This window comes from Manis javanica, chromosome 1, assembly GCF_040802235.1.
Source record: "Manis javanica isolate MJ-LG chromosome 1, MJ_LKY, whole genome shotgun sequence".
NCBI lineage: Eukaryota > Metazoa > Chordata > Mammalia > Pholidota > Manidae > Manis > Manis javanica.
Window position 1 is genome coordinate 179,718,793 of NC_133156.1, and position 24,995 is coordinate 179,743,787.

The following is a 24,995-nucleotide window of genomic DNA, read 5'->3' on the forward strand; positions in this document are numbered from 1 at the left end:
CCAGTGCTAAGGCTCTGCATACTGATGAGGAGGGTTCAGGGGCTCCAAGACTAGATCGGCCCCTGCACTGGAGCGACCTCATCAAGGTGAATGCCCTTTAGGGGGGTCTCCTGGCAGCCAACTGGACACCTTTGCACTCCACAGACACCCATTTCCTCCAAAGTGCAGCAAAGTGCACTGGTGAGTCTGTCTCTAAGGAAGAATTCAGACAACTGCCCTAAACTAAAGGCCGTTAGGACTTAAACTGTCTTAAGCCAGTGAATTTGGATTCTCTGTTGAAACAGTTTTCTTCCCATGAGGCAGGGGCCCCCATACCAGAATCACCAAGGCAGTTGGTAAAATCCATATGCCCAGGCCCTTCCTCAGGACCTCTGGGATAGGGTTCAGGAATCAGTATTCTAAAAGCATGCCCACAGTGATTTTTTTTTTCACACCTTCTGTCTAAGAACAGCTGCCATGGAGACCCAAGACAGCAAATGGGTTTACATATGATGGGAAAAAATCTCTTGTCTTTCTCTTTCTAGACCCAGGAAGATGCCTTCTTTCTCATCTCTAAAAACATTTTTTGCCATTTTTGTCAAATTGGCACCAAAACAGGTTTTTGCCAGAGTATTTACTCAGAGGGGGACGGGAATAAATCTGAAATAAATTGCAGATTTATTTCACCTCTGTTGCGGCCAGCTTGGGACGCTGTACCAAACCACCTTAGACTAGGAGGCTTGAACAACACACAACTGTTTCTCATGGTTCTGAAGGCTGGGAAGTCCAAGGTCAAGGTCAGCCAGTCCGTTCCTGGTGAAAGCCCTCTACCAGGTTTGCAGAGGGCCACCTTCCTGCTGTATCCTTACGTGGTGGGAAGAGACCTCTGCCGGGCTTCTTATAATAAGGGCAAAACTCCCAAACAGCACAGGTGCCACCCATGTACCCAGGCAGGCCAGGAGGGGTTCCATGAAGGGTGTCACAATGAGGAAGGATATGTGATTTGATAGAAATGAGGGTACTAAAGAGTCTCTTAACCCTTCAAGGCTTCACTTACCCCCTTATCCATGTGCCCTGGGGCCTCTTGGGCCACCATTTCCATAGATAAAGGCAGAATGGTAGAGTCGAAAAAGAAACAAAGATCTAGGTTAAAATCCCAGCTCAAACCACCTACTAGCCCTGTGATATTAGTTAAGAACTTCTTTGAACCTCACATTTAATTTCGGAATTAAAATTGAGGCAATGAAACCCCACCTTAACAGAAGTGGTGCAGGCATTACGCAAAGTCACACACGGTGATTTCCTGGACTGCACTCGGTGCTAAATCAAGGGCAGCCCAATACACGGGCTCACCGGGGCTTGTCCCCAAGGTCTTCCGCAGTTTCCATGACCCATCCCCCGCTTCAGCTTTCCCACCTTGCACACCTGGATCTCTCGGGAACACTAGAGAAGGTCAGCAAACTGCGCTCACTGTGGCCGTAGTGATTCATGCTACTCAACAGCCTTCCTGCATGTCTCTTGTGATGTCATCAGCCACCTCCCTGGGGCCTGTTCCCTCAGGTATCTGATCCTTTCCTACATCCTTGACTCGTCCTGTGACTCAAGTCAACCTCCCTGAGAAGACAGAAACTGGACCCTTTCTCTCCTCACTCCCCTCTCTGGACCTGAGCCCTCTTCCTGTGCTTTCTGAGCTGTGCCTACTTAACCCCTCCTCATATTGCCACTGACTCCTGTCTTTCACCCACAAATGCACACAGTGCTCCCCAGACTAAACCCTGGCCTCCTGGTTGCCACACTGTCCCCTCCTTCTCAGCACAAACGTCTACACTGTTTGCTGCAGTTATTTTTTGCATTAACATGCTCCTTTTTCCGGCTATCTGGGGTTTGTCCCCATCCTGACACTTAAAATTGCTCTTGCATGATGTCATCATTGCCAAGTCCAATGGCCCGTTCTCAGTTCTCTCCCACTGTGCTACGAGCATAGGAGGAAGCAAAGTGGGGTGGGCATGAGGGCACACTTCCTGAGCAGCCACTTCGTTCCAAGCATTAATCTGGGCACATGTTAACTAGTAAGAGTGGAGACTGAGGGTGATATTATAAAGAGAGCTTTCAGTGTTGGGCTAAGGAGTTCATATTAATCTGGTAGGCACTTGGAAGCCTAAACAGGAAGGTCATGTGTATCGAAGATCAGAGCTGGGTTTTGGAAAACTTAATCTGTAGTTGATAATGTAGAGACTGGAGAAGACAGAGAGCCTGTGGTCTCTGCTTTCATGAGCTTGCAGATAACTTCAAGCTAATGGGCAAAGAATGCAGAACTGCACAAAACATCAAGTAATCAAAAATTAAGTAGGTGTTAAGTGGTCTGGGAGATTGCAGGAACAGGAGGGATTATGAAGACCAGAGGAACTCCCAGAAGCAGGAAATGGACCTTGAAGAAAGTAGGAATTGGATTGGTGCCAAAAGGCAGGGCAACTCAGGAGCATAAGACCATGAAAGCACAGCGCTGGCCCACGCAAGCCTTTCTCTACCGCAGCTGTAACTCAGCCTCTTCTCCTTGCAGGTCAGTGGAGCAGGGATCAGCACATTTTAAAAGGCAAGATAGTAAATATTTTGCAGGCCCTGCCATCTGTGTCACACTATACTCTCTTGGCCACTGAAGCCTGAAGGCAGCCACTGACGATGATTAAACAAATGGGCATGGCTGTGTCCAAGACAATTTTATTTATGGACACTGAAATTTGAATGTCATATAATTTTCACATGCCATGAATTAATCAATCTTATTTTTTTCAACCATTTAAAAATGTAAAAACCATTCTTAACTCACAAACCATATGAAAACAGGTGGTGAGATAATTTGACCTTTGGGGGTGGTTTGTGGCTTCTGCAGTGGAGGGCCAAAGTGTGGGGCCCACAGAGTCAGGCAGCAGAGTCCACATGCAGCCCACACACATCCTCACACTTGCCACAGATGGGTAAGTCACTCTTGGGGTCTCAGCTTCCTCCCTGGCCAAGTGCAGATAAAGATGCAGCCGCAGCCATCTTCTCTGGTGCTTGTGAGGATTCAATGAGCAGGAGCTCTTGAACCCACGAAACTTACCCAGAGGCCTGGGGGAGCAGCAGAGAGCAGAAAATGTGTGTGGTTGGAAAATACTTGAGACTTAGAGACGCAAGATTTAGGGTCTAGTTTGAGATCTGCTGGATGATCTTTGGAGACCAATGTCTTGGTTTCCTCTTCCGTAGAGTAGGAATGATTTCACTCACTGTAGAGTGGGCTGTGCACAGTGACTTTCTCCAAAGAGCACAGTGTGGAAAGGGGGAAGGTGGGAGAGGGCAGTTTAGAGCGGATACTCCTGACAAACATCTCCTCAGTCAGGTGATCCAAGTCAACATCAACAGGACTTGTCATGTCGACAGCATGCACACTGTCATGGATGTGAAGTGAGATTGTCGCTGTACATCTGTGGTCTTCCTCCCCAGAACCCACACCCCCAGTCTAATAACAAGAAAAACATCAGACAAGTCCCAGATAGGGGACATTCTACAGAACATCTAACCAGTCTCCTCAAAACTGTTAAGGTCATCAAAAATAAGCAAAATCTGGGCTTCTGCTAATAGTAAGGCATCAGTATGGTTCATTAAGTGTGACAGTAAGTGTGCACCATACTAATAAGATGTCAATAGTAGGATAAACTGGTTTTGAAGTACATGGACATGCTCTGTATTATCTTCTTAACTTTTCCCTTTAAATCTGAAATATTCCAAAAGAAAATGGCTATTTTTTTAACTGTACAAATAACACATACATGTAGTAAAAAACATATATATGCCATACGTGTGGCATTTCTTCTCACATAGTTTCACAATCCTTTCACCCAGAGCAAAGCTAATCTCTACAACACAGTATTCTTGAGCCAGTTATTAAACCCTGTCACGGTGAACTGCACTGCACAACTCCAGGGGGTGCTATTACACTATAGTCACTGTGAAGGGTGTCCCGGAGTGGTGCTGAGTGCCGTGGTGCCTAAGTGCTTTGCAACCTTTGTGCCTGAGTTTTAGCATCCATACAACAGAGTTTACCGCTGGGAGGCATGAAAGAGGTGATAAATATAAATCATTTAGAAGAGTGCCTGTGCATAGCAAACACTGTCAGTGTCAGCTGTTAATATGACAGTGGCAGTGGTGGTTATTATTATTATTACTATTATTGTTATTTGCAGGCCCATCAGTAGTAGGTATCTCTCTAGCCCTTGTAAGCACTATAACAGGGACTATTTAGTTACCAAATAAAAGACACTTGTACCCTCCTTACACCAATTCAACCTGGGCTGCCTCTCCAACAGGATTATCGCCACGTTGGAATAATTTTTCAACCAAGATGCCATCTCCCCGGCAGCCCTGTGCTTCCTAAATACAAGGCATGTGTGGGGCTGGAGATCCTCACCAAGGGAAGAGGGCAGCAGGGCTGAGGCCAAGGCTGTGCCTGGGGGCATCCCTCATCCTCTGCACCCACCCCCCATCTGCTAGTCCTGTCTATTCTGTCTCCAGTTTATATCCTTAGTTTTCCCAGCTCTCTCCCTCCAAGCTGTACCTTGTGATGGGTAATTTTATGTGTCACTGTAGCTGGGCTACTAGTCAAACACTAGTTTAGATGTTGCTGTGAAGATATTTTGTACATGTGATTAACATTTACATGAGTTGACTTTAAGTATAGTGATGACACTCCCCGTAACAAAGATGAGCCTCATGCAGTTAGTTGAAGGCCTTAAGAGCAAAGGCTGAGGGCTTCTAGAGAAGGAACTCTGCGTCAAGACTGCAACTTCAACTTGTACTTGAGTTTCCAGACTTCCAGGCTGACTCAAAGATTTCAACTCACTAGCTCCCACAATTGCGTGAGCCAATCCCTTAAAATAAATCTACACACACACACACACACACACACACACACACACACACACATCTTATTGGTGCTGTTTCTTTCTCTGTGCAGCCTCTCACCTGAGCCCAGGCTTGTGTATCTGCACTACACTCCTGACACATACACCCAAATTAAAGCTGGATCACAGCCCTTCTTACATAACCCCTTCAGCGACTTAGCACTTCAAGTGGAGGCCCAGCTCTTGAGGGCATGACCTACAGCACCCTGTAGCCTGCAGCCCTGCCCACTTCTCATGGCCCTCAGTCCCCCCGTCCAGCTGCCAAATCCTCCTCTCGGCTCCTCAGTGTACCCAGCTCATCTGGGCCCGGGCCCTTCTGCCTGCCCTTGTCTCTGCAAGGACCCCCCACCCTGCCTCTTTGTGTGGCTGCCACACGCTTCAGGTCACCTCCTCAGAGAATCTGCTGAGTGTGACCCTCTGGGACTCCCTACCGCCTCCCCAACTGGTTCCTTGGCACACTTAACAGATTAATGATTTTACATTTAGTTGTTGTCATATTTGTCCATAATCTGTCTTCTCCACTATACTTTATAAGCTTCTCCAGAACAGGACCTTGTTCCTTTTATTGGCCACTATATCCCCAGACTCTAGCACAAATTAGGGGGTTCATTAACAATTGGGTAGCAACTCTACGGCTCCTTCTGTCACATTTTTCTCATCATAACTGAAGGTGCTACCTCAACACAGGGCCAGTCCCCAACTTGAACAGGTAACTTAGTGAATAATATGCATGCAACCCTTATAAAGTCAAAACCCTTATAAAGCCAAAGCCTACATGATTCAGCATCTAAGCAGTCAAGTTTAAGAAGCCTCATTTAATAGGCAAAAGTAATAAAGCAGGAACTCCATTAAAAAGTAACCAATTGTCCACAGCAATATCTACAAAAAATTCCCTTTCTCCTCACCTCCCCTGCTACTCCCCTCATACCCTCCCCAAAGGAAACCTTTCCCCATCCAATCCATGTGGATCTTCTGTCTATTGTAGAAATCAGCTCAGGTTTTCTTCCAACAATAAATACACTTTTTTTGTAAGAGGCAGAGGTTGCATAAAAGATGGTCTAGAATTTATTAGGTTCTCCTTGGCTAGCTTGGAAAAGTACGAAAAACCTGTCAACATTCCCACATTAAAAACATTTGTCCTCTCACATACAACTTGCAGCAGACTTCAGGCTGATTTATGTGGTCTCCTTGATAATTTCTTGTGCGGCACATAAATTGCCTTGCTCAATTTGTTAATAGAAACTATAGACTGGCAGCCTGTGTGGCTCACAGCGTAATGGTCTATTGTCTATGCTGAGAAACTCTGGCTAAGGAACAGAAAGTAGGGTGTTTGTCTTTCCCACATATTTTAGCCAACTGAGAGTCTCTTTGGGCTCAGGGTGCAAGACAGGAAACGGCTATATAGAAACAAAAGAATGAGCCCAGGCATAAACTGGAATCCGAGACCTGGCCAAGTCACCCATGTAGACAGAATAGAATTCTGGGTCTGATATTTTAAGCTATGTATTTTTCAATGAATTATCTGTCATTGTTAAATGCTGTGGATAATTTTTGTTCTTGCTGTATGTGTTTATTCTTGAAAAATGGTGGTTTTTCTGCTCTGAATGATATTTCTCCATGCTTCTGAATTCATTTGGGCAGAAAGAAAAAAAATGCACAGTTGAAGTGAGCAAAGGACAGATCTGTTTTCTATTCCCATTTCAACCCTGAGTGGCTTGAACAAGGCAATTACCATCCCTGAACCTTAATTTTTCAATTTAAAATGGGGTTAGCATTATCTGTCTCTTACCCCAACTCCCAGAGGTAATGAGATGAAGTTGAATCCACTTTCCAGAAACACATTTACAATGAAACCACTCCACATTGAAAAGGTGAAATTTCTTCGTCTTCTACAAGCCAATGGCTGTTTATATACCACACTTGATATAAGATTTCATCAGATTTTATCAAAAGAAAAGAAAAATGGCCACTAACTGGCCATTTGTTAGTGAGTATTGTGTTAAAATTTGCCTCGACGAGAGGAAATAGTTTCTGGGCACAGCAAGGAAAGTGGGCACTCAGCATGAGGGGACTGGCTATTGTGACTGGGACTGTTCTGATTATTTTAAGTGTTTTCCAGACCCGAAGAACTAGAGGGAATGTAAAGACTAACACCACCATTTATGGTGCAACTTACTTATATCAGGAAATGTTTACTGGTATCAGTTGGCACTAATCAAAGCAGTTTTTAAACAGTGGCCCACCACAATTAATTGTATTTTAAATGCTCAACACAATGATACAGTACAAGCTTCAGTTCTGCCAAATACATCCACAGCTCCATGTTCATCACAGGCTACAACAGCCAGGGCAGAAGCTCAGCCCACACCCGGATGCACATCCAGCAAGGGGTATTTCGCTGCATTGACAAGGCTGCAAGTCAGCCTTAAGCAGAGCATAGCACAGTAGAGTTAAGAACTTTCTGTGGGGTGCTGAGTTATATCACCAAAACATTCACGAGTGACCACTGATACTCAGAGAAAACATGTCACAGATAAAATTCAGTCTTGTTCTCAATAGGGTTGTAATAATCCAGAGATGCACGAAGCTCATGCGACATTGGTAAAGACTGGACTAAGGTACGTACTGAAAAATGGCATCGTAACACCCGTTTTGGGGTGGACTGGGGGTGGCATATGCAGCGTACAATGAATCCAAGCACATAAAATGCACGCTGCTTTATCGCAGGGTTACTGCGAAATGCCAGCGTCCTAAATGAAATACTGATTGGCGCCACCTGGTGGCAGCTGTACGTTACGACATCAATATTTGGACCCCGTGCCTGGCTGGGGCTTCTAGAGCTACCGTGGGGATTCCGGGAATATCCACGTGCTCTGATGTCATCTGCCATACTGCGGAGGTTGACCAGCGAGCAGAGTAAAGATACAGGGACTCCCTCTCTGCCTCCCTGCTCTCTGAGAGGTCTCGCTCTCTACCGCATCCTCTACTCCATCCAAGGTAGGAACGTCAGCCTGCAACGGCATCTTGGCGCCACCACCATCTCCGGCAGCCCGCTTGGCTCCACTCAGGAAACCAGACCTCCTCCTTCATTTCCTCCAAGACCCAGAGACATGGAGTAGTCAGGTAAGGGCATACATTACAGGAGAGGAGACTTGGGGAGCCATTAGAACAAGCTGAGAATTACAGCACAGGATGGGGTTGTGCTGTCTCGAATTCACCTTTGGATACCACCGTGCCTTGCAGTGCACTGAGCAGTCCTCTCACCACGGGAAATTTATTGCTGGCTATGTCCTTCTGCAAGTGCCTGCTTCCAACCGTGCGGCTCAGGCGCTCTCACTCTCACTCTCCAGCTTAGTCTCTTATCTTTCTTGGCACCTGTACTTTTTAATTGAAATATAGTTGATATACAACATTAGATTGGTTTCAAGTGTACAGCAGAGTGATTCGACAGTACTTTGGTAATAATGTTCATCAGCATGAGTATGACTGCCATCTGCCAACATACAAAGTTATTGCAATATTATTGACTCTATTTCCTATGCTGTACTTCATCCTTGTGACTAATTTGTTATAGGTGGATGTTTATACCTCTTTATGCCCTTCACCTATTTCATCCATCCCCCTTGATACCTGTACTCTTGATATTTTTTTCCCCTAAGAGACCAGTTTACCATTTTCACCCTACCCCAAATTAGGCTTCTGGCCTATCTTTTCTTATTCCAATACACAATAACGGCCTCAGCCAAATCAAGGGCCATCTAACAGATGCAATATTCAAGCCTATAGAAGCTTTGTAACTCAGGCATTGGTTTTTCTTAAGCATATAAACCAAATAAAAAGTTTAGACAGGAATATTAGCCACCTGCCTCTACTGCATTTCCCCCGTTCCTAAACAGACTGGAAGGAGGAGGGGTGTGAAGGCAGGAGCTTAGTTTCTTTCTAGTGGAATGCAGTCTTTAAATATTTCTTGCTAGAACATTTCCAAACTCTGGAGTCATTCCTGGCAACACAGTCTCTTCAGGATCTTTCTCTTTGCCTGAGAGAGCCAACCAAAAAGTACTTAAACACGAATATCAGGCCCTGGACAGATCAATAGCAGCCACCACTAGGTTTCATCATGAGAGTCGATGCTGGGATAAGCCAGTGAATTTACCCTCTGATATCTTCTGGGAAGCTGCAAGCCTGGTTGCAAATAACCGAAACCATCTCTGGCCCTCTATATAAGAAATATGCAGGTCTGGAGATATTTCCTTTGGGGAACCAAGTAAAACAATAAGAGATATGCATAGCCACACATAAAAAAATGTACTATAAAGCCACAAAAATTGAAATGCTCTGGAACTGATGCCAGAAAGGAGGATTAGTGCAAGGAAACAGAAACGTCCAGAAACAGAGCCAGGTGTAGATGTGAGTGGTATAAGCGCAATTTCAAATCAGTGAGGACAGGATGGGATGCCCAAAAGGGGTGCTGGGAAAGTTGTAAACAATTGTTGGAGAAAAGAAACATGGAGTCTTTGCTTATAACACTCACCAGAATAAACCCCTGATAGACTGAAGGGTTAAATGCAAATAATCAAATAAATAAGCAGGGAGGAAGTATAAGTAAATGTTTTCATGATTTTGATATTGAAAAGGCCATTCTAAGTATAATAGGAGAGACAGAAGCCAGAAGAGTTCTTACAAAGGGGTAAGGACATGAACACCCCAATGTAAAACTGAGTAAATTATACAAGTAGTCAATTCACAAGAAATGAAAGTGAATAAAAAGCATAATTATAAAATCCCAATTTACAATGAATCAAACATTTTCAGAGTAAAGCAGGGAACCATGTCTAAACTCTCATGTTGTCAAAGACTCAAAGACAAACTAATGCCTGGTGCAGCCATGCAGAGTAAAGGGGAATCTCATGAGATGCGGCTGGTGGTATAAATTGGCAAATATTTTCTGAAAAGTGAAAATATATACCAAACCCTTGAAAACACTTTAGTTCTGACTAATTAATCCTTGGGAAAGAGGAATGAGAGCAAAAACATATTTGAAGATGTTAATTATACAATCAATTAAATAATATAACATTGTAAATAACTTGAATGCCCAACTTAGAAGACTGGCTAAATATCCATGTACTGCCATGAAATGGGATATTATTATTATTACAGCCCTTAGAAATTTTGTTATAGAAATATATTTGTTGACATAAAAGATGACTGTGACATAGGGTTAAGTTCTCAAAGTGACCTAAAATATATTTTTGTATGTACAAATATGAGTGTATGTGTGCTTATAGATATATGCAGATGTTAATCAATTTTATTTGAGTGCCTTTCTAGGTGATGGGATTATAGGAACTTTTGAAGATTTTCTTTAATGCTTGTCATATTTTCAAATCACAATGAATGTCAGTACTTATGGTAAGGACACCATTTGTGGCCCTGCATCCAAGCAGATGCTGGGCACACTCCTTAGGGGCCTCCATCAAGAGGGCTTCTTGCTTCATGTGCCAATGGCTCCTAACATCCTTTAAAGCCTCAGTTATTTTCTTTGAAGTGTTTCCTTGGTGCCAGGAAATAAAGACGAATATCACTGGGCTCTGACCACATCATCTAGTCAAGCACATATTTTCAAAAAGAACCCACAAAATGTGACTTATGCGCTTGAGGAATTGATGCAGAAAGACTGTGCTTTGCATTTCCTGCTGCTTCACCCCTGGTAACTGAATGTCACAGCAGTGACATTTGGGAGAGGGGATTTTGTGAACCCAATTTTCCATGAATTAAATGTGTGGGCTTGGGCGTCTGCCTTAATTGGTCAGCTCATCCTGAGAGAGGCCAACTTGGGGGGCATTTTTGCCCAGAGTTAGTGACAGAAGTTCGATCCTAGCCCCTCTCTGTAGAACAGGGAGGACATGCACTCACAACACTAGGACTGGGTGATAAGCAGGTGAGGGGACAGAGGCTCCCTTATCCCTTACCTTGTCAAACAAACACACAGATGTCTTCCTCTACCCTCTAATCCTTCCCTTTCATGGCCCAGGGTTTTAAGAACGGAGTCCACCAGTTGCTTACCCACTGCCTACCGCCTCCACTGCCCCACTCTCCATCCCTCAGTCCGCTGGCTCTTCCTCCCAGGCACAGCTCCCGAGGAGCCCTCGTCTCCTCCCCGCCCCCCGTTCTGCGGTGGCTGTGGCTCAGCTCACTGTCACTCCCTGCGTGGAGCCCAGCACAGCACCCACCAGCTTGCTCCTCCATCCTTAAGCTCCTCCATTGCTGCCCCACCACAGCCAGAGCACAAGTATCTGATCATGTCACTCCCTTGTATAAACCATTTCATGGTTTCCCATTACCTTCAGAGGAAATTACAAACACCAGCCTCTCATAAAATACCCTTTCAAGGTGTGACTTCTGTCTACCATTCCAGCCAAGTCTCCTGACACTTCCTCCTGCCACCACAATCCAGTCGGCCCAGACCCACAGGAGCCTCATAATGCCAAGATCCTCCCTTAGTGCTTTTGCACCTGCTCTTTTCCCAACCTGTTGTGCCCCTTCTTGCTTGACTATCAGGACCTAGCCAAGCAACACCTCCACCAGGATGCCTCACTGACCAGCATGGCTGACTGTCTCATTTCTGCATTCCCACTGCTCTCCACACACTTGGTGAGAAAACACCTGGTATATTCAGGGTAATTTTTAAATATTTATATATTTTCATATTTCATATGTATTTGTAAAGGCCCATGATACCCTTTCTTGCGTCTCCATCCCCTTGAAGAGGTAACCACTGCCAGTCACTTCCCATGTCACACACTCTGGTACTTCTCTGTCCCACAAAGACCAAGCTCCTGGAGAAGAGACCAAAGCCTTGGAACCCCCACCCCTGAGCTGGGATGAGGTATATAGTAGGCCTAAATAAATTCTTGCTGAATTTGTTATCAGTAGGTTGCAGAGTTGGTCTGTCTCCAAAAGGACTGCAAGGGCTCTGGTGCTTGGATGAATGCCTGGAAGTAAAAGTGAACCAAGAATTGTATGGATCTTTCTTCCTCTTACTACAAGGAAAGCATGTATACCTGCAAAGGAAACCATTTTTGTAGGAAATAAAAAGCCAAGCAGATATCTAGCACGGTACTCTGAGATAGCCTGAGGTGCACTTCCAGAAAGGCAAAAGGATGAGGCTGCTCAGCCCCTATCAAAGGAGGACAGCCGGGAAGTCCGAGATATAAAGAGGCTCCCGAGAAGGGCATGCTCCCACCACCTCAAGTCTGCAGGGACATCCCAGGAGAGGATCTGGCTTATTGCTTGGGACCTAAGACAATGCAGTGAAAGCTACAGGGACACAGGTTTTCACTCAGTTTAAGGAGACCTGTGTCCATCACAGCCTCCAGCAGCAGGAAGCTCAATGTCAATGAATCTCAGTCCCGGCTGCACAGAAGAACCACCTGGGCACTTCTAAGATGCTGATGCCCAGGATACACTGCAGCCAATTTTAAATCAGAAGCTCTAGTGTGGGATCCACACACTGGAATTTTCAAACCTCCCCAGGTGATGCCAGTGTGCATCCAAGATTGAGAGCTCTGTGCTTCCAACTTGAACTTGCATATGAATCAACAGGTAGCCCTGTTGAAATGCACATTCTGACTTGGTCCATCTGGGGTGGAACTGGAGAGTCTGCATCTCTAACAAGCAGGGTATCACTAATGGAACTGGCTTTAGAACTAGTGAACAGCATGTTTCAGGGGGTGCTCAAGAAGATGGATGATTATGTGGTAATGCATATTGCAGAGAAGGTTAAGGCACTGGATGAGGGTTGGGATGATGTCAGTGCTTTTCAGCTTTACTGGACCATCTGACATCTACTACCAGCACCCCTATCAAAGGAAATTATCCAGGAAAGTCAATGTATCAACCCAGCAAAGCAGAGCTGTCTCATTAGTGAAAATGAGGAACCAAGAGCCCTGCCCTCTTGGCCTCCTTCTTCCCCAACCCTAAGTCACCTAGAGTCTCCATGAAGTTCACTGGAAGACAGTCTAGATGCTATTTGATAAAACCATCTATGTTGATTTCAAATGCTGAGGATTATTTCAGACACTGGAAATGTTGATGCCTAAGCATGAGTAATTCCATCTATGGACATAAGTAAGCCTGGATTAGTGAGCATTGATGTATTAAGGCTTTAAAGGCAGGGGAATCTGTAGGATTTGGGGTTACACGGTCTGTATCCAGCAAGTTTATCCTATAACACGTGTCAAGCCCCATGCAGTGCTTAGAGCAGTGACCTAGAGAAAACAAAGACATGAAATTGTGCACACTTTCCTTCTGGAAGTACTGATAAGTCTACTGGCAGGACTTAATGATCAGTATCAATGCATATATTTCATCCAGAGGGAGCCCCGTGGTCCCTTCTGTCCCAATCCCTTGAGACCACCCCAGGTTCTTTCTCTGGCTCACTTACGGCCTATCCCTGAGCCTTGATCTCTTCTCCCAAGGCAGATATTAATTCTGAGAGCTGATAAAATCCTGCCTATTGAGAACTTAGGGAACCTTAGAGTTGAAAGTGGGGGGAAAAAAGCATGAAGCCACATAAAATAAGGTTATACTAGATTCCATTGGCCAGTTCTCTAAAATAATGATTTTGGCAAAAAATTTAAAAACAAGGTTATCTCTAATTAATCACAAAGACATGGTAAAACTTCTCTCCAAGAAGTTATAAAGATGGAAGAGATGTATTTATGTTCATATATTCCAATAATGGAATCCCATTCATTTCTACATGATATTCTACAGTCATGTACATTTTCCAATAACTTGGGCATTGTTTATACTGAGCATTTGCAATTTCTATGAAAAAGGGGTTATGCAGGATGTAGGAAGATGCATTTAGCTTTTGATCTTTGGCCAAGGATCAACCCTACGGGTTTTCTCATTTGCTTGTTTTATTATTTTGGAGGGCAAGCTTGTTGAGACATGCCTGGAGGGAGCAGAAGAATGCAATTCTGGACATAGGACCCAGGCTCATCTAAAATGTAGTATGGTTCTTAAACTGGATGTGTTTTATTGTAATATATATAACATAAAATTTATCATTTTACATTCACGGTGTTGTGCCATCATCACCACTATCCATATGCAGAACTTTTCCATCATTCCAGATTCTGTACCTATTCAACAATTAACTCCCAGCTCCCTCCCCAGCCCATGAAAACCTCTATCCTACTTTCTGACTCTACAAATTTGCCTATTCTAGTTATTTCATCTAAGCAGAGTCATACAGTATTTGCCCTTTTGCATTTGGCTTATTTCACTTAGCATAATGTTCTCAAGGTTCATCCATGTTGGACCATATGTCAAAATTCCCCTCCTTTTTAAGGCTGAACAATATTTCATTGTATAGATATTTTGTTTATCCATTCATCTACTGAGGAACATTTCAGTTGTTGCTACTGTTTGGCTGTTGTGAATAACGCTGCCGTGAACATTGGTGTGCAAGTATCTGTTAGAGTCTCTGTTTTCAATTCTTCTGAGTGTAGATCTAGAAGTGGAATTGCTGGGTCATATGCCTGTTATTCTTAATTATGCCTGCTAGAGAATGGACAGGCTAATGCTCTACCTGACTATAACACTTTTTAGCTGAAATTAAGTCCATACTTTTTGTTGTTTTCAAATAAATAACAAAGTCACTTTCTCTTCTTTTAAAAAAAGGCTATTAAATTATTTTTACTGATTTGGCTTAGCATTTTCCTTTCCTAATGATCTGATCTATGATTTTTCCAAAGAGCATTCTATTTTCAAAGTGTAGATTTTAAAGGTATGGTAAGGCCAACAGATCAAGACATGATTGCCATTGAAAAGATAGTTTATTACTCATGGTTCCCAAGAGGAAGGGGCACCCCATGCATGCAGGGCCACAAGCAGAGAGAGCACTTGAACCACAGGAAAGCCTTTATTTTGTGTCCAGGGAAGGAATGGACAAGGCAAGGTAAACAGTTTATGATTGGCTAGTGTGAATCATTTCAGTGGGCTTTGGGGGTGTAGGTCACCCCTAACTGTCTGAGGTGGTCCTGGAAGTGATCAGGCACCAGGAGAGCATCCCACAGGCAAGAACTGCTGAGAAAGCAGGTGGGGGGGGAGGGGTGCAGGGATGGGCCTTGGACTGTTGGTTTGCATATGAACAGCACACTTGTGGAAGTTATCTATAGGAATTGGCTAGTCCTAGGAAGTACAGTCCCTCCCAGGTCAGCAAGGCCCACTTCAAAGAAACTTTGACATTAGGTACAGAAACTAGAAAATATGATTAAGATGCACTTCAGTGAAGTCATTAAAATCTCATACACCTGAAACAGTGGTTCTCAGTGCTTACTAAATGCCAGAATAACGTGGGAATTTTCTAAACTGTGGTTTCCTGATCCCACTTTCAAACCAATTAAATAAGTATGTCTGAGCAATGACGATTTTAAAAGCTCCCCTGGTGATTCCCATGTGATTCTGGACTTGAGACCCATTGGTCCAGGACAGTGATGCTCAAAGTCTGAACTGAGGCCAGCAGTAACGTCAGTTGGGAAGTTGTTATAAAAGCAGATTCTCAGGCCAATCCCAGACCTACTGAGTCGGAAACTCTGGGTGTGGTCCAGGCCCCTGTATTTATACAAGCTCTCTGAGTGCTCCTGAAGCTGACTGAAGTTCAGAACCACTGGTCCAGGTTAAGGAGCATGCAGGACCAATCTGTGGTATTCTCCCATCACATCCCCAACTCCCACGTAGATGCTCAGTACTCAGGCTGGGACCCCGCCAGATCACCTAAAGGATTTTGATCACCAACCGCATATGGGCCTGCATGAGGCAGGGCTAGTCTTCCCCTGAAGGGGGAGAGGCAGGCGCAGCCTGGGGATTCTCAGGGCCTCCTTACCCCTGTGGTCTCCAAATGCTTTGATTGCAAGTAGTGTCTACAGCAACTGGGAAGAGCGACTGAGATTGGGTAGGAAATACAGTACGCAGTCATTGCCACAGTGGCAGGAGGACCCCAGGGCTCCCAGGGGAGGCAACACTTGCAGGGGACCAGGAAAGCCTGGTGAGACTGAAACAGCCTGTCTGCACAAAATATATGTGCTCAGCAGGCTGCTTTGCTGAATCTGTGGTTTGTTACTTAAGAACTCTTCAAGTGTCTTCAAGTTGCAAATTTTAATATTCAGAGGAGGCTGAATAAGTGGTAAAACTCTGGGACTTTGCAAAGAAGTGACTGAAAACAAACTGTATTGCTAAAAGAGAAATTGAGTGAATAAGTGGGTTTTCCTTTTTGGAAAAAAAAATCACTTCAGAGAATAAGAATAAACAGACTGGAAGAAAATATCACTGGGTGACTTCTCTCTAGTGACAAGAAACTGATTCTGGGGACACAGTCCTGCCTTCTTATCCCAGCTCCTCTTTTTACCTCCTATGAATTTAGGAAAGTTAATTAAATTCTAAACTTTAGTTCCCTCACCTACAAAATGGAATTGTGATAGTACCTACCTAGTCATTTGTGTTGAGGATTAAATAATGCTAGAAAAGTGCTTGATACTGTGCACTTCCCTCAATCTAACTATCATGTCTTCTGCTAATACTATCATTAACATTATTATTAGCACAGTGATTTAGAGTAAACCCCCAAAATATTAGCTCTTATTATTATTATTATTACTATGAGAATTGCTGGGCCTCTCACTAAACTCACATCAGAAGAAAAGGGCTAAAACTAGCCAAGCATGTCAAGCACTCCCTGAGAAAAATATCCTTTCTCAATTTGAAAAATTTATTTGAAAGTCCTATTTAGGACCCTTGACTTAAACAGAATAGGATAAGTTGTGCTGTTGTAACAAATCTCAGTGGTTTAACATGACAAAGGTTTATTTCTTGTCCATGTTCCAGTCAAACTCAGGTCAGTTGGCATCTGTCCTCCAAGAGGTGACTCGGATTCAGACAGCTTCCATCTGGAGATATGTTTTTAAGGGCCAGGCTTAAAAGTGGTTTACACTTAGTAGCTTTCACCCACTGATACTGATTATAGAATAAGTCTTCTCTCCTTCTTTCAAGTTAATTATTCTTATATCTGTGAATCCATTTGTCATATAGAATGGATTAGGGCTCATCAACCATTGTGGAGATTCTCATCTGAACATACAAGTTGATTTACATCCCTGTGCCAAAATTGAGTGTAAGTATAATCTGACAGGTATGAACTGAGTGGTACAATCACCTCCTTCATTCTAGAGAATATGCTTCTGTTAATGCAGACTAAGTTTACTTTTCTTGTTAGAGAGTGTGTCGGCGATATTGAACTTAACATCAAATAAAATTGTCACAGGTATACAACAGATTCAATTCCCTTTCATCAATGTTTATTCTTCTCTTCAAGGTGAACAGGAATCATTTTTATGGAAAAAGTCCACAAGACAAACATAAGTTGAAGAGATTTGTTTTCTCTAATTTATCCATTAATATATCACTCACCTACCCAAAGTGGGTGGCAAGCCTCCCTGGGATGTGACTTACCATCCAAGCTTATTAATGGCAAATGCTGAGAAAGAGAGTTGTCAAGCCTTGATCACCATTATTTCTTAGACTGACGCCTCTCACCCACCTTGTTGCAGGTACCACATCGGTGTGACTGTATTGATCTACTTCCTTCCCTTGCTGGTGATTGGCTATGCGTACACTGTGGTGGGAATCACCCTATGGGCCAGCGAGATCCCTGGGGACTCCTCTGACCGTTACCACGAGCAAGTCTCTGCCAAGCGCAAGGTGAGCAAAGGGCAGGCAGCACCCAGCTCACCCTGGCACAGGCAACAGGCCAGCAAGCATATGAGTGAGCCCCAGAGGCAGCAGCATAAAACATCCTTGGGCCTGGGGAGCCACTGAGGATCTTACTTCACTGTAGTTGTAACGTAGGCCTGCCTGTACAGACATGAGCCACCTAGCTCGCTCCTTAAGAAAATTGCAACCTGTCAATCCATTAGCGTGCACACACACATATTTAACTACAAAAGCATTGAAGAGTTATTTAGTTCTATTTTGTTCTTAATTTTAAGTTTGATAAAATAATACATTCAGTTGGTTCAAACATGGGAAAGTATTACTAGGAAGAAAATTACAGAGGTGGTAACAGATCAAGTTGCCAGGCCTTAAAGCTGTGGGGGGGGCCTGCCTGTACAGAGGTAGTCTGAGTGAGTTTCCTAGCGGTTGCAGAACAGTTTTGGATACTGATTGTGGTGGTGTTTTCGCTTATCCATATATGTGGCAAAATGTCACAGAACTACACACTGAAAAGAAAAAAACAAATGCGTGCAAAACTAACAAAATCCAAATACAGCCTGTAGTTCAGTTAACAATCCCTCGCTGTCCAAACCCCTTTCCTTCTCCTTCCCTCCCTCTGTGGCCCAAGCCTAGCTGCTGGCCCCTGCTCACTTCCCCCCACACACCTGCTCCTTCCCTGCCTCCCTGGGTCATTCCTTCCCCTAGGCTCACTCACTGGTCTCCCCTGGTGTCTCCATTCACTGCCCAGGAGGGTGATATAACACAGTGGTTCTGAAACATGGGTGCCTATCAGAATCGTTGGAAGGGCTTAGGCTTATCAAACACAGAATTCTGGGTTTCTGGGTTTCTGATTTGGTTAAGTCTGATGGGGTCCAAAAAGTGCATTTCTAACAAGATTCCAAGTGACAGTTAGGATCCTCCCAAGACCAAGTCCTTTGGTCCTTCCGTTCCAACAAAAGGGGTTATTATACGTTTCTTATAGATAGTTCCCACGCCATACTGCACTGTGCGCAGTGTAGGCGCAGGAGAAGAGAGAAAGTAGCTGTAAGACAAAGGGGATGTGCTCATGGTCTCACCTGTTTCACCCTCTTGCCAGGTGGTCAAGATGATGATCGTTGTTGTATGTACTTTTGCCATCTGCTGGCTGCCCTTCCACATCTTCTTCCTCCTGCCCTATATTAACCCTGATCTCTACCTGGAGAAGTTTATTCAGCAGGTCTACTTGGCCATCATGTGGCTGGCCATGAGCTCCACCATGTACAACCCCATCATCTACTGCTGCCTCAATGACAGGTGAGAACCCATCCCACTCTCTCCAGGGGCCACAAGACCAGCTGTCTTTTTAGCCACCAAGAAGCCAGCCTAAATGAGCAAAGCCTTTGTGAGTCAAGACGGAGCGTTGGGGACTGAAGCAAAATGATCACCACACTGCTCAATCCCTGCCTGTTATGGCTATGCAGGAATATGAATCCAGAGTGGACATTTTTTTTTCTCTTCCAAGAAGAATCAGAAATCCTTCTTTTTGTTTGAACTCTCCCAACTTTTAAACACTGCTAATTAAGTTGGTGGGGGTAAGGGTGCATAAAAAATCCTCTGTTTGTTGCATGTAAATAGGCCTGCAAGCTGAATCCAGCACATGGCCCTTGAGTTTGCTCACTCTGCCCTATAGATCCACAGAAGGCTCTGAATGCAGAGAGAGAAAGGGAGGGAGTCAGAGAGTGAGGGAGTCAGACAGAGACACAGAAAGTCTGATGGAGATGGAGAGAGAGTGCGCGAGACTGGGGGCACTGGAACACCATGCCCCGCATCTTTTCCTTTCTCCTGTCTCTCACTGTCCCCATCTCAGCCCATCATACATGCTGGGCTGATTTCCCCGGTTTCTGCCAGCATTTCCAGCAGCACAAGGTAAGCAAACTGGAGTCAGGTCCTCCAAGGCTTGATTCTTCCCTTACTTGGCCATGGGGAGAGCCGTCCCTGCAGCAGAAGCCAATGTCAGACAGGCAAGAGAAAGGAGGAACCGTGAGGAATGAACTGGAGGGGCCCCACCGCGGTGGGCAGAGTCCCCAGGAGGGAGCTGGGATCCCTGGCGGCGGCTCAGGCATCATCTGGGGCAGCAGCAGAGCTGCCGTGTGGGAAAGCAGGCAGTGGGTGGGGGGAATAAAATGCTTGTCATAGTCTTTATAACTGTCAGTCATCAGCACATCAAGTGCCTTCTGTGAATGAGACACTTGGGTGCTATTAATTTAGTGACATTCTCTTGAACTTGTTTGAATGGTCTCTGTTAGCCTAACTCACAGATTTGTCCTTCTTCTAAGAGCCTGACAACCTGTCTAAACATTTTTATGTTAAATCTCCCACTATGTGTTTAAATGAAGGCTGATTCTCTCTGCTCATCACACAGGCAAACTGAGGCACCCTGAAGGGATGTGATTAGCAGAGAGTCATCCTCAGTCAGCAGGCTACTGGGGGAAGGACTGATTCCTGACGTGTATTTTTACCACCTGGTGACAAGCACATAGTAAGCATTTGGTGGATGTTTTTATTGATGTTGAATTTTACCCAAAGTCAACTGACCCCACATAGGTGGAGGCAGTAAAGTGCAACAGCTGCCCTCAGTGAAGATATGCATTTCATGTGAACCTGGGTTCTAGTCCTGGACTTGACCTTGATGACTGACCTTTAAGTGTTTTTGGTCCAAGCTTCTCCAGCTATCAATTAATTTAAAAAATGATAATGGAGTCACACTTAGGTATGTCCATGTGCTAGAGAGCTGATGCAGTGGTGGAACCCCTCTGAAGGCAGGCCATGCCCGGCGGTCACCTCTCCGTCTGCTCTCTCCCCAGGTTCCGTCTGGGCTTCAAGCACGCCTTCCGGTGCTGCCCCTTCATCAGTGCTGGCGACTATGAGGGGCTGGAAATGAAATCCACCCGGTACCTCCAGACCCAGGGCAGCGTGTATAAAGTCAGCCGCTTGGAGACCACAGTCTCCACAGTGACAGGGGCCCAGGAGGAGGAGCCCGAGGATGGCCCCAAGGCCACGTCCTCATCCCAGGACCTGACCTCCAATGGCTCCTCCCGCAGCAACTCCAAGACCGTGACGGAGAGCTTCAGCTTCTACTCCAACATGCTCTCCTAGAACACGGGGTCTTCTGCAGGCACAGCCACCACCATCTTAGTCTTTTTTCAGTTATGCATGGATAACTCCTTGATCTGGAAACCATCAGAAATACCCTAACACTGGGGCTTGTGAAACAGGTCAGAGTGGTTTAGGGAAAACATTCCATCCCCCTGGAGTTTAAAAACCTGGATTCTCCATGTCTTTGCTACCCTCATACTGTGTGACCCAAGACAAATCCATGAACTTCTCTGAGCCTGTAAAGTGGGAAAGCTGGGCTTGTATTTCTCTACAAACCATTCCATAATTCTAGCATTAACTTTGGTTGCACGGGGGGTTCATTTCAGGATGAACCCTGCAGTGTAGCAACAGACCAAGCTGATCTGTTTGCCTGGAGCCTTTGTCCCACTGCAATAAAGCTGTCCTCAGTCATGCTCAGATTATCCTCTGTTAGCTGCTGGCTCTCATCTTGTCAGCCTCACCCAGCAGGCTGCCCAAAAGGAACCCCATAAAATCTGAGGTGAAGATTTAACCCCGTCTTCTAAGCATCCAAGAAGAGGAGGCATGGATGCCTTGTTCCAGGCATCTGAATATTTCAGTGCATTTAAACATCACAGGATTGAGAACCTCAGGTTCAGCAGCATTATGTCCCCAGGCCTGTCCTGAGCAACCAGTATAACAGAACATATCCACTGATACCAGCTAATGTCTGTTACAAACCAAGAATCAGGAGACCTGCATCATACCTAATCAATCTGAGCCTCTTTCCTTATTTGTAAAACTATGGGGTTGAACTAGATGATTTAAGTGTCCCTTTGAATTTTAACATTCAATGGTTTAAGATTATATTAGTTTTTTGTTTGTTTCACCAAAAGTTGGTAGTCTCAGAAAGAACAGGAGCAGCAAGTCTAGTAACTTGATACCCAGCTCCTGGAGTACACCAACTGCTATGACCATGGGCTAATATCCATATCAGACATTCTCTGACTTATCCTAAAACCTTGAATATGTTCCTTCTCCGGCAAGTCCTGGCCTTTGACAGAGCAGACGACTTCACACCAAAGCCTACATCTCTCCCTCAGGCTCTAGCAGGCGAGTCCCACAGCTAGAGATGCCATCAGGGAGGATGAACATGTGGGCTCCCTGCTCTGGCCTCTTGGGTGTCTTCAGGCAGGGGCACTGAGCCAAGGTCTTACCTTTACACTAGTTAATTGCGAATATGGCTAGTATACATATAGCCAGTGAGGGAGGAAGCTGCGCCCCGCTCCACCACCTTGCATCTCCTCTTCAGACCCTCTGACTCTCCTCTTCCTGCCCCAGGGCCCTGCTGGCCTCCTGTCTTTACAGAGTGGGACAGCTCACCAACCCCACAGGAGTTTACCAAGAGCCAGGAACTTAGGGCTTCATGTCCCCATACAGCTTTGGGGTTTCCAACAGGTGAGCATGCAGTTTCTTTCTGGCTCCCAGATCTTTGCTTTGTCCAGATGTGGCTGAAAGCAGAAGCCTTTTGTAATATCCCTGAATGTCCCCCTCATGGTTTGGAGAATGAATATGTGCTGCATCTGTAATGTTGAAGGAGAACAATGCAGCTCACAGGGTGTACAGCCTTTACCAGCCGTTCTGGCTGTAACCCTACCAGGGTGTTGGTAGGCCTGGGGGTGTGGTTGAACAGCAGTATAAGCCAGAAAGACCAACAGCCATATTCTGCAAAGCAGCATGGAAAAATTATGTAAATTAAGCAAGGCCAGCTCAATGCAGGTATAGGAATGGAAGACATAATTTAGGGGCAACATAAGTCAGTGCCCAAAGCATTAGTCACTCATACTTCCAATAAAGAATCATGCTTTGTATGTGTTATTCACTTCAGAGGGTTGTAAATATCTGGCATGATTATGTGAAGTACCTAAGAAGAAAGTGTCAAGGAGTTGGAGGCACCCTCTCCATGGAAGTGGTTAGATGGAATTCAACAAGGATTTATGGAGCACCTGCTCTGAACTTGGCCCTGAGCTAGGGACACACAGCTCCTTCCACTCTTGAGAAGCCTACTGAACTAGCCATTGCTAATTCACAGGCCATGGCTGCCCAGCATGCATGTAGGCAGCTGAGAAGCAGGTTCTCCACAGGATTCTAAAGATCCACACTCCACATGGGCAATGAAAGGCTGGGGCCTCCAGAGGGCCTTTGCAATGGCATTCTCTGAGATAATTCCGAAGACAGCCACCAGTCAGTGTGGGAACTGAAGAGGTGTGGTTGGACAGCATCATCACTGCACATAGTCAGAGGCTGTTCAGGATAGCCATGGTGGTTTCAAAGGTGGCAAACATCCCCACTGAGACAGCCCAGCAAGCCTTCCTCTGATCCACTCTTCAACCTGGTTTAACTTCTAAAAATGTTGTCAGCCCCCATGTGTAAGAAACACCATGGTTTGCACTGTGCATGGGTCTCATTCTCATAGAAATGTGATCCTCCGTGTTTATCTCCTGTGTTTTCCTGGATGTACTGTCCAGTGGTAGTAGAATACAAGTCGTCATGGGGCTATCTTTGTTGTTACTTCCAAAAACGTGGGATCCGATCACTGTCAATGTGCTGTTTGAATTGTGCCAATTTCTCCTCCTCCTCATTCTGATGTATATCATGAACTCACAGTCAGACCACAGTAACTGAGGGGTGGGGAGAGGGACTTTATGAAAGGAATTAAAGGGCAGGAATCTTTGTCCTTCTCCGCCCACACCAGAATGCTAAGACATACCAGCATGTCCTTTCTCCTGGAAGGACTGTGTGGCCTCCTGGGAAACAGGGACTCAGGAGCTGACCTCACTGGCCTGGAAGAATTTCAGGAGGAATTGTGTAGGTGGAGAGGGGTCATTCCTCAGGTCTGTTTCCCAGTCTGGGATCTGGGAAAGAAACTTCAGACAGAAATAAAGTATGTGTTTGACTACCTGATGCCTCTGTCTCATCACCAGGGAACCTAAGCACCCCTGCTTAGGGGTGCTGAACTATGAACCCTGCTAACTTGCATAGCCAAAAGGATGGAACCCAACACCCAGCAAACTCCCAACTCTGTGATGAAATGGGTTGGCAAGAAGTGGGGACTGTTTCCAGGTGGGGATCTGGGGAGGTAAGGTGGAAGTGCATGAAGTGACCCATGATGTCACTAGTGACTAGAGTTGTGTCAGGAAGGTCCTTCCAGAAGCAGACACCAAGAAAGAGTTAGAAGTGCAAGAGATTTATTGGGACATCTGGGAAAGGGAAGGGACAGAAGCAGAAGGAGGCAGGGGAAGCCCGAGACCACAGTGCAGACCTGGCCCTTGTGAAGAAGCAAGGAGAGGGTGGGGCAGAAGAGCCTCAGATCCCCCATCTCTGAGAATGCCCTGCTGGCCCAACAGCACGTTAGGGTGCCCATAGAGAAGCCCCCCATTGGCAGAGGTAGCCAGGCCTGGTCACTGTCCAGGAATTCCCTGGGGACAAAGTGGTCAGCACTTGAACAGAGTAGTGGGACCTGAAGGTGCTGCAACTGGAGGCTGTCCGCGGCTAGATGACCCCACCAGTTCTCTCTTGAAGGGACATCAGAGCCAGGAACCCCATAACTGCCATCGGATGTCAGGAAAGCCTTGGCAGGATTTGAAACATCAGTGGGACTCTCTCTGAGCCCTGGAGACCTGCCACCTTCTTCCTAGGCCCCCTTGCACCACCTCATCCCCCAGGCAGGCTCCCTCAAAAGAGCACCAGGCAGCTGTTAGCAGACTTGCAATGACAAAGGCCATATGGCAAATGGGAGACAGAGGTTTGAGGAAAACCCAGCTACCCAACATATTTAGTATCTGAAACAGTAATAAAGATGTTTCTATTTAAACTAAGGCATCTTAAACTGAGGTGCCTGGATAAGCTTCAAGGGACCCACAAATCCCCTGCAAGATCCCGCAAGCCACACCTAACGCATTGCACGTGTGTGTGTGTGTGTGTGTGTGTGTGTGTGTGTGTGTGTAGTAAGGGTGGAAAATTCGATTCTTCTCGAAATAAATCTTTCACCCTCTGTGCTCCAAAGGAGAGAAAATCAATTGTTTGTAGGAGAAGGTGGGGAACCCTGAGGCTGTCAGAGCACAGTGAGAGGTAGATGTGCCCCTGGAGAAGCAAGGCCCTGCTGGAGACCAGAAACAGCTTTGGAGCAAAGTCATAGTTCGCCTC

At 45.4% G+C, this 24,995-nt stretch overlaps 1 protein-coding gene across 1 annotated transcript in view; it reads left to right on the top strand.

Moving 5' to 3' along the window:
* Positions 1-23,750, top strand: part of TACR1 (tachykinin receptor 1) — a 136,674-nt gene extending 112,924 nt beyond the window's left edge. Inside the window, exons 4-6 of the mRNA XM_017648533.3 lie at positions 17,534-17,684; positions 18,793-18,989; positions 20,540-23,750. Coding sequence (XP_017504022.3) covers positions 17,534-17,684; positions 18,793-18,989; positions 20,540-20,831 — 640 coding nt within the window. The 3' untranslated portion in view covers positions 20,832-23,750. The remainder of the gene's footprint in view (positions 1-17,533; positions 17,685-18,792; positions 18,990-20,539) is intronic.
* The last annotated feature ends 1,245 nt before the right edge of the window (positions 23,751-24,995 follow it).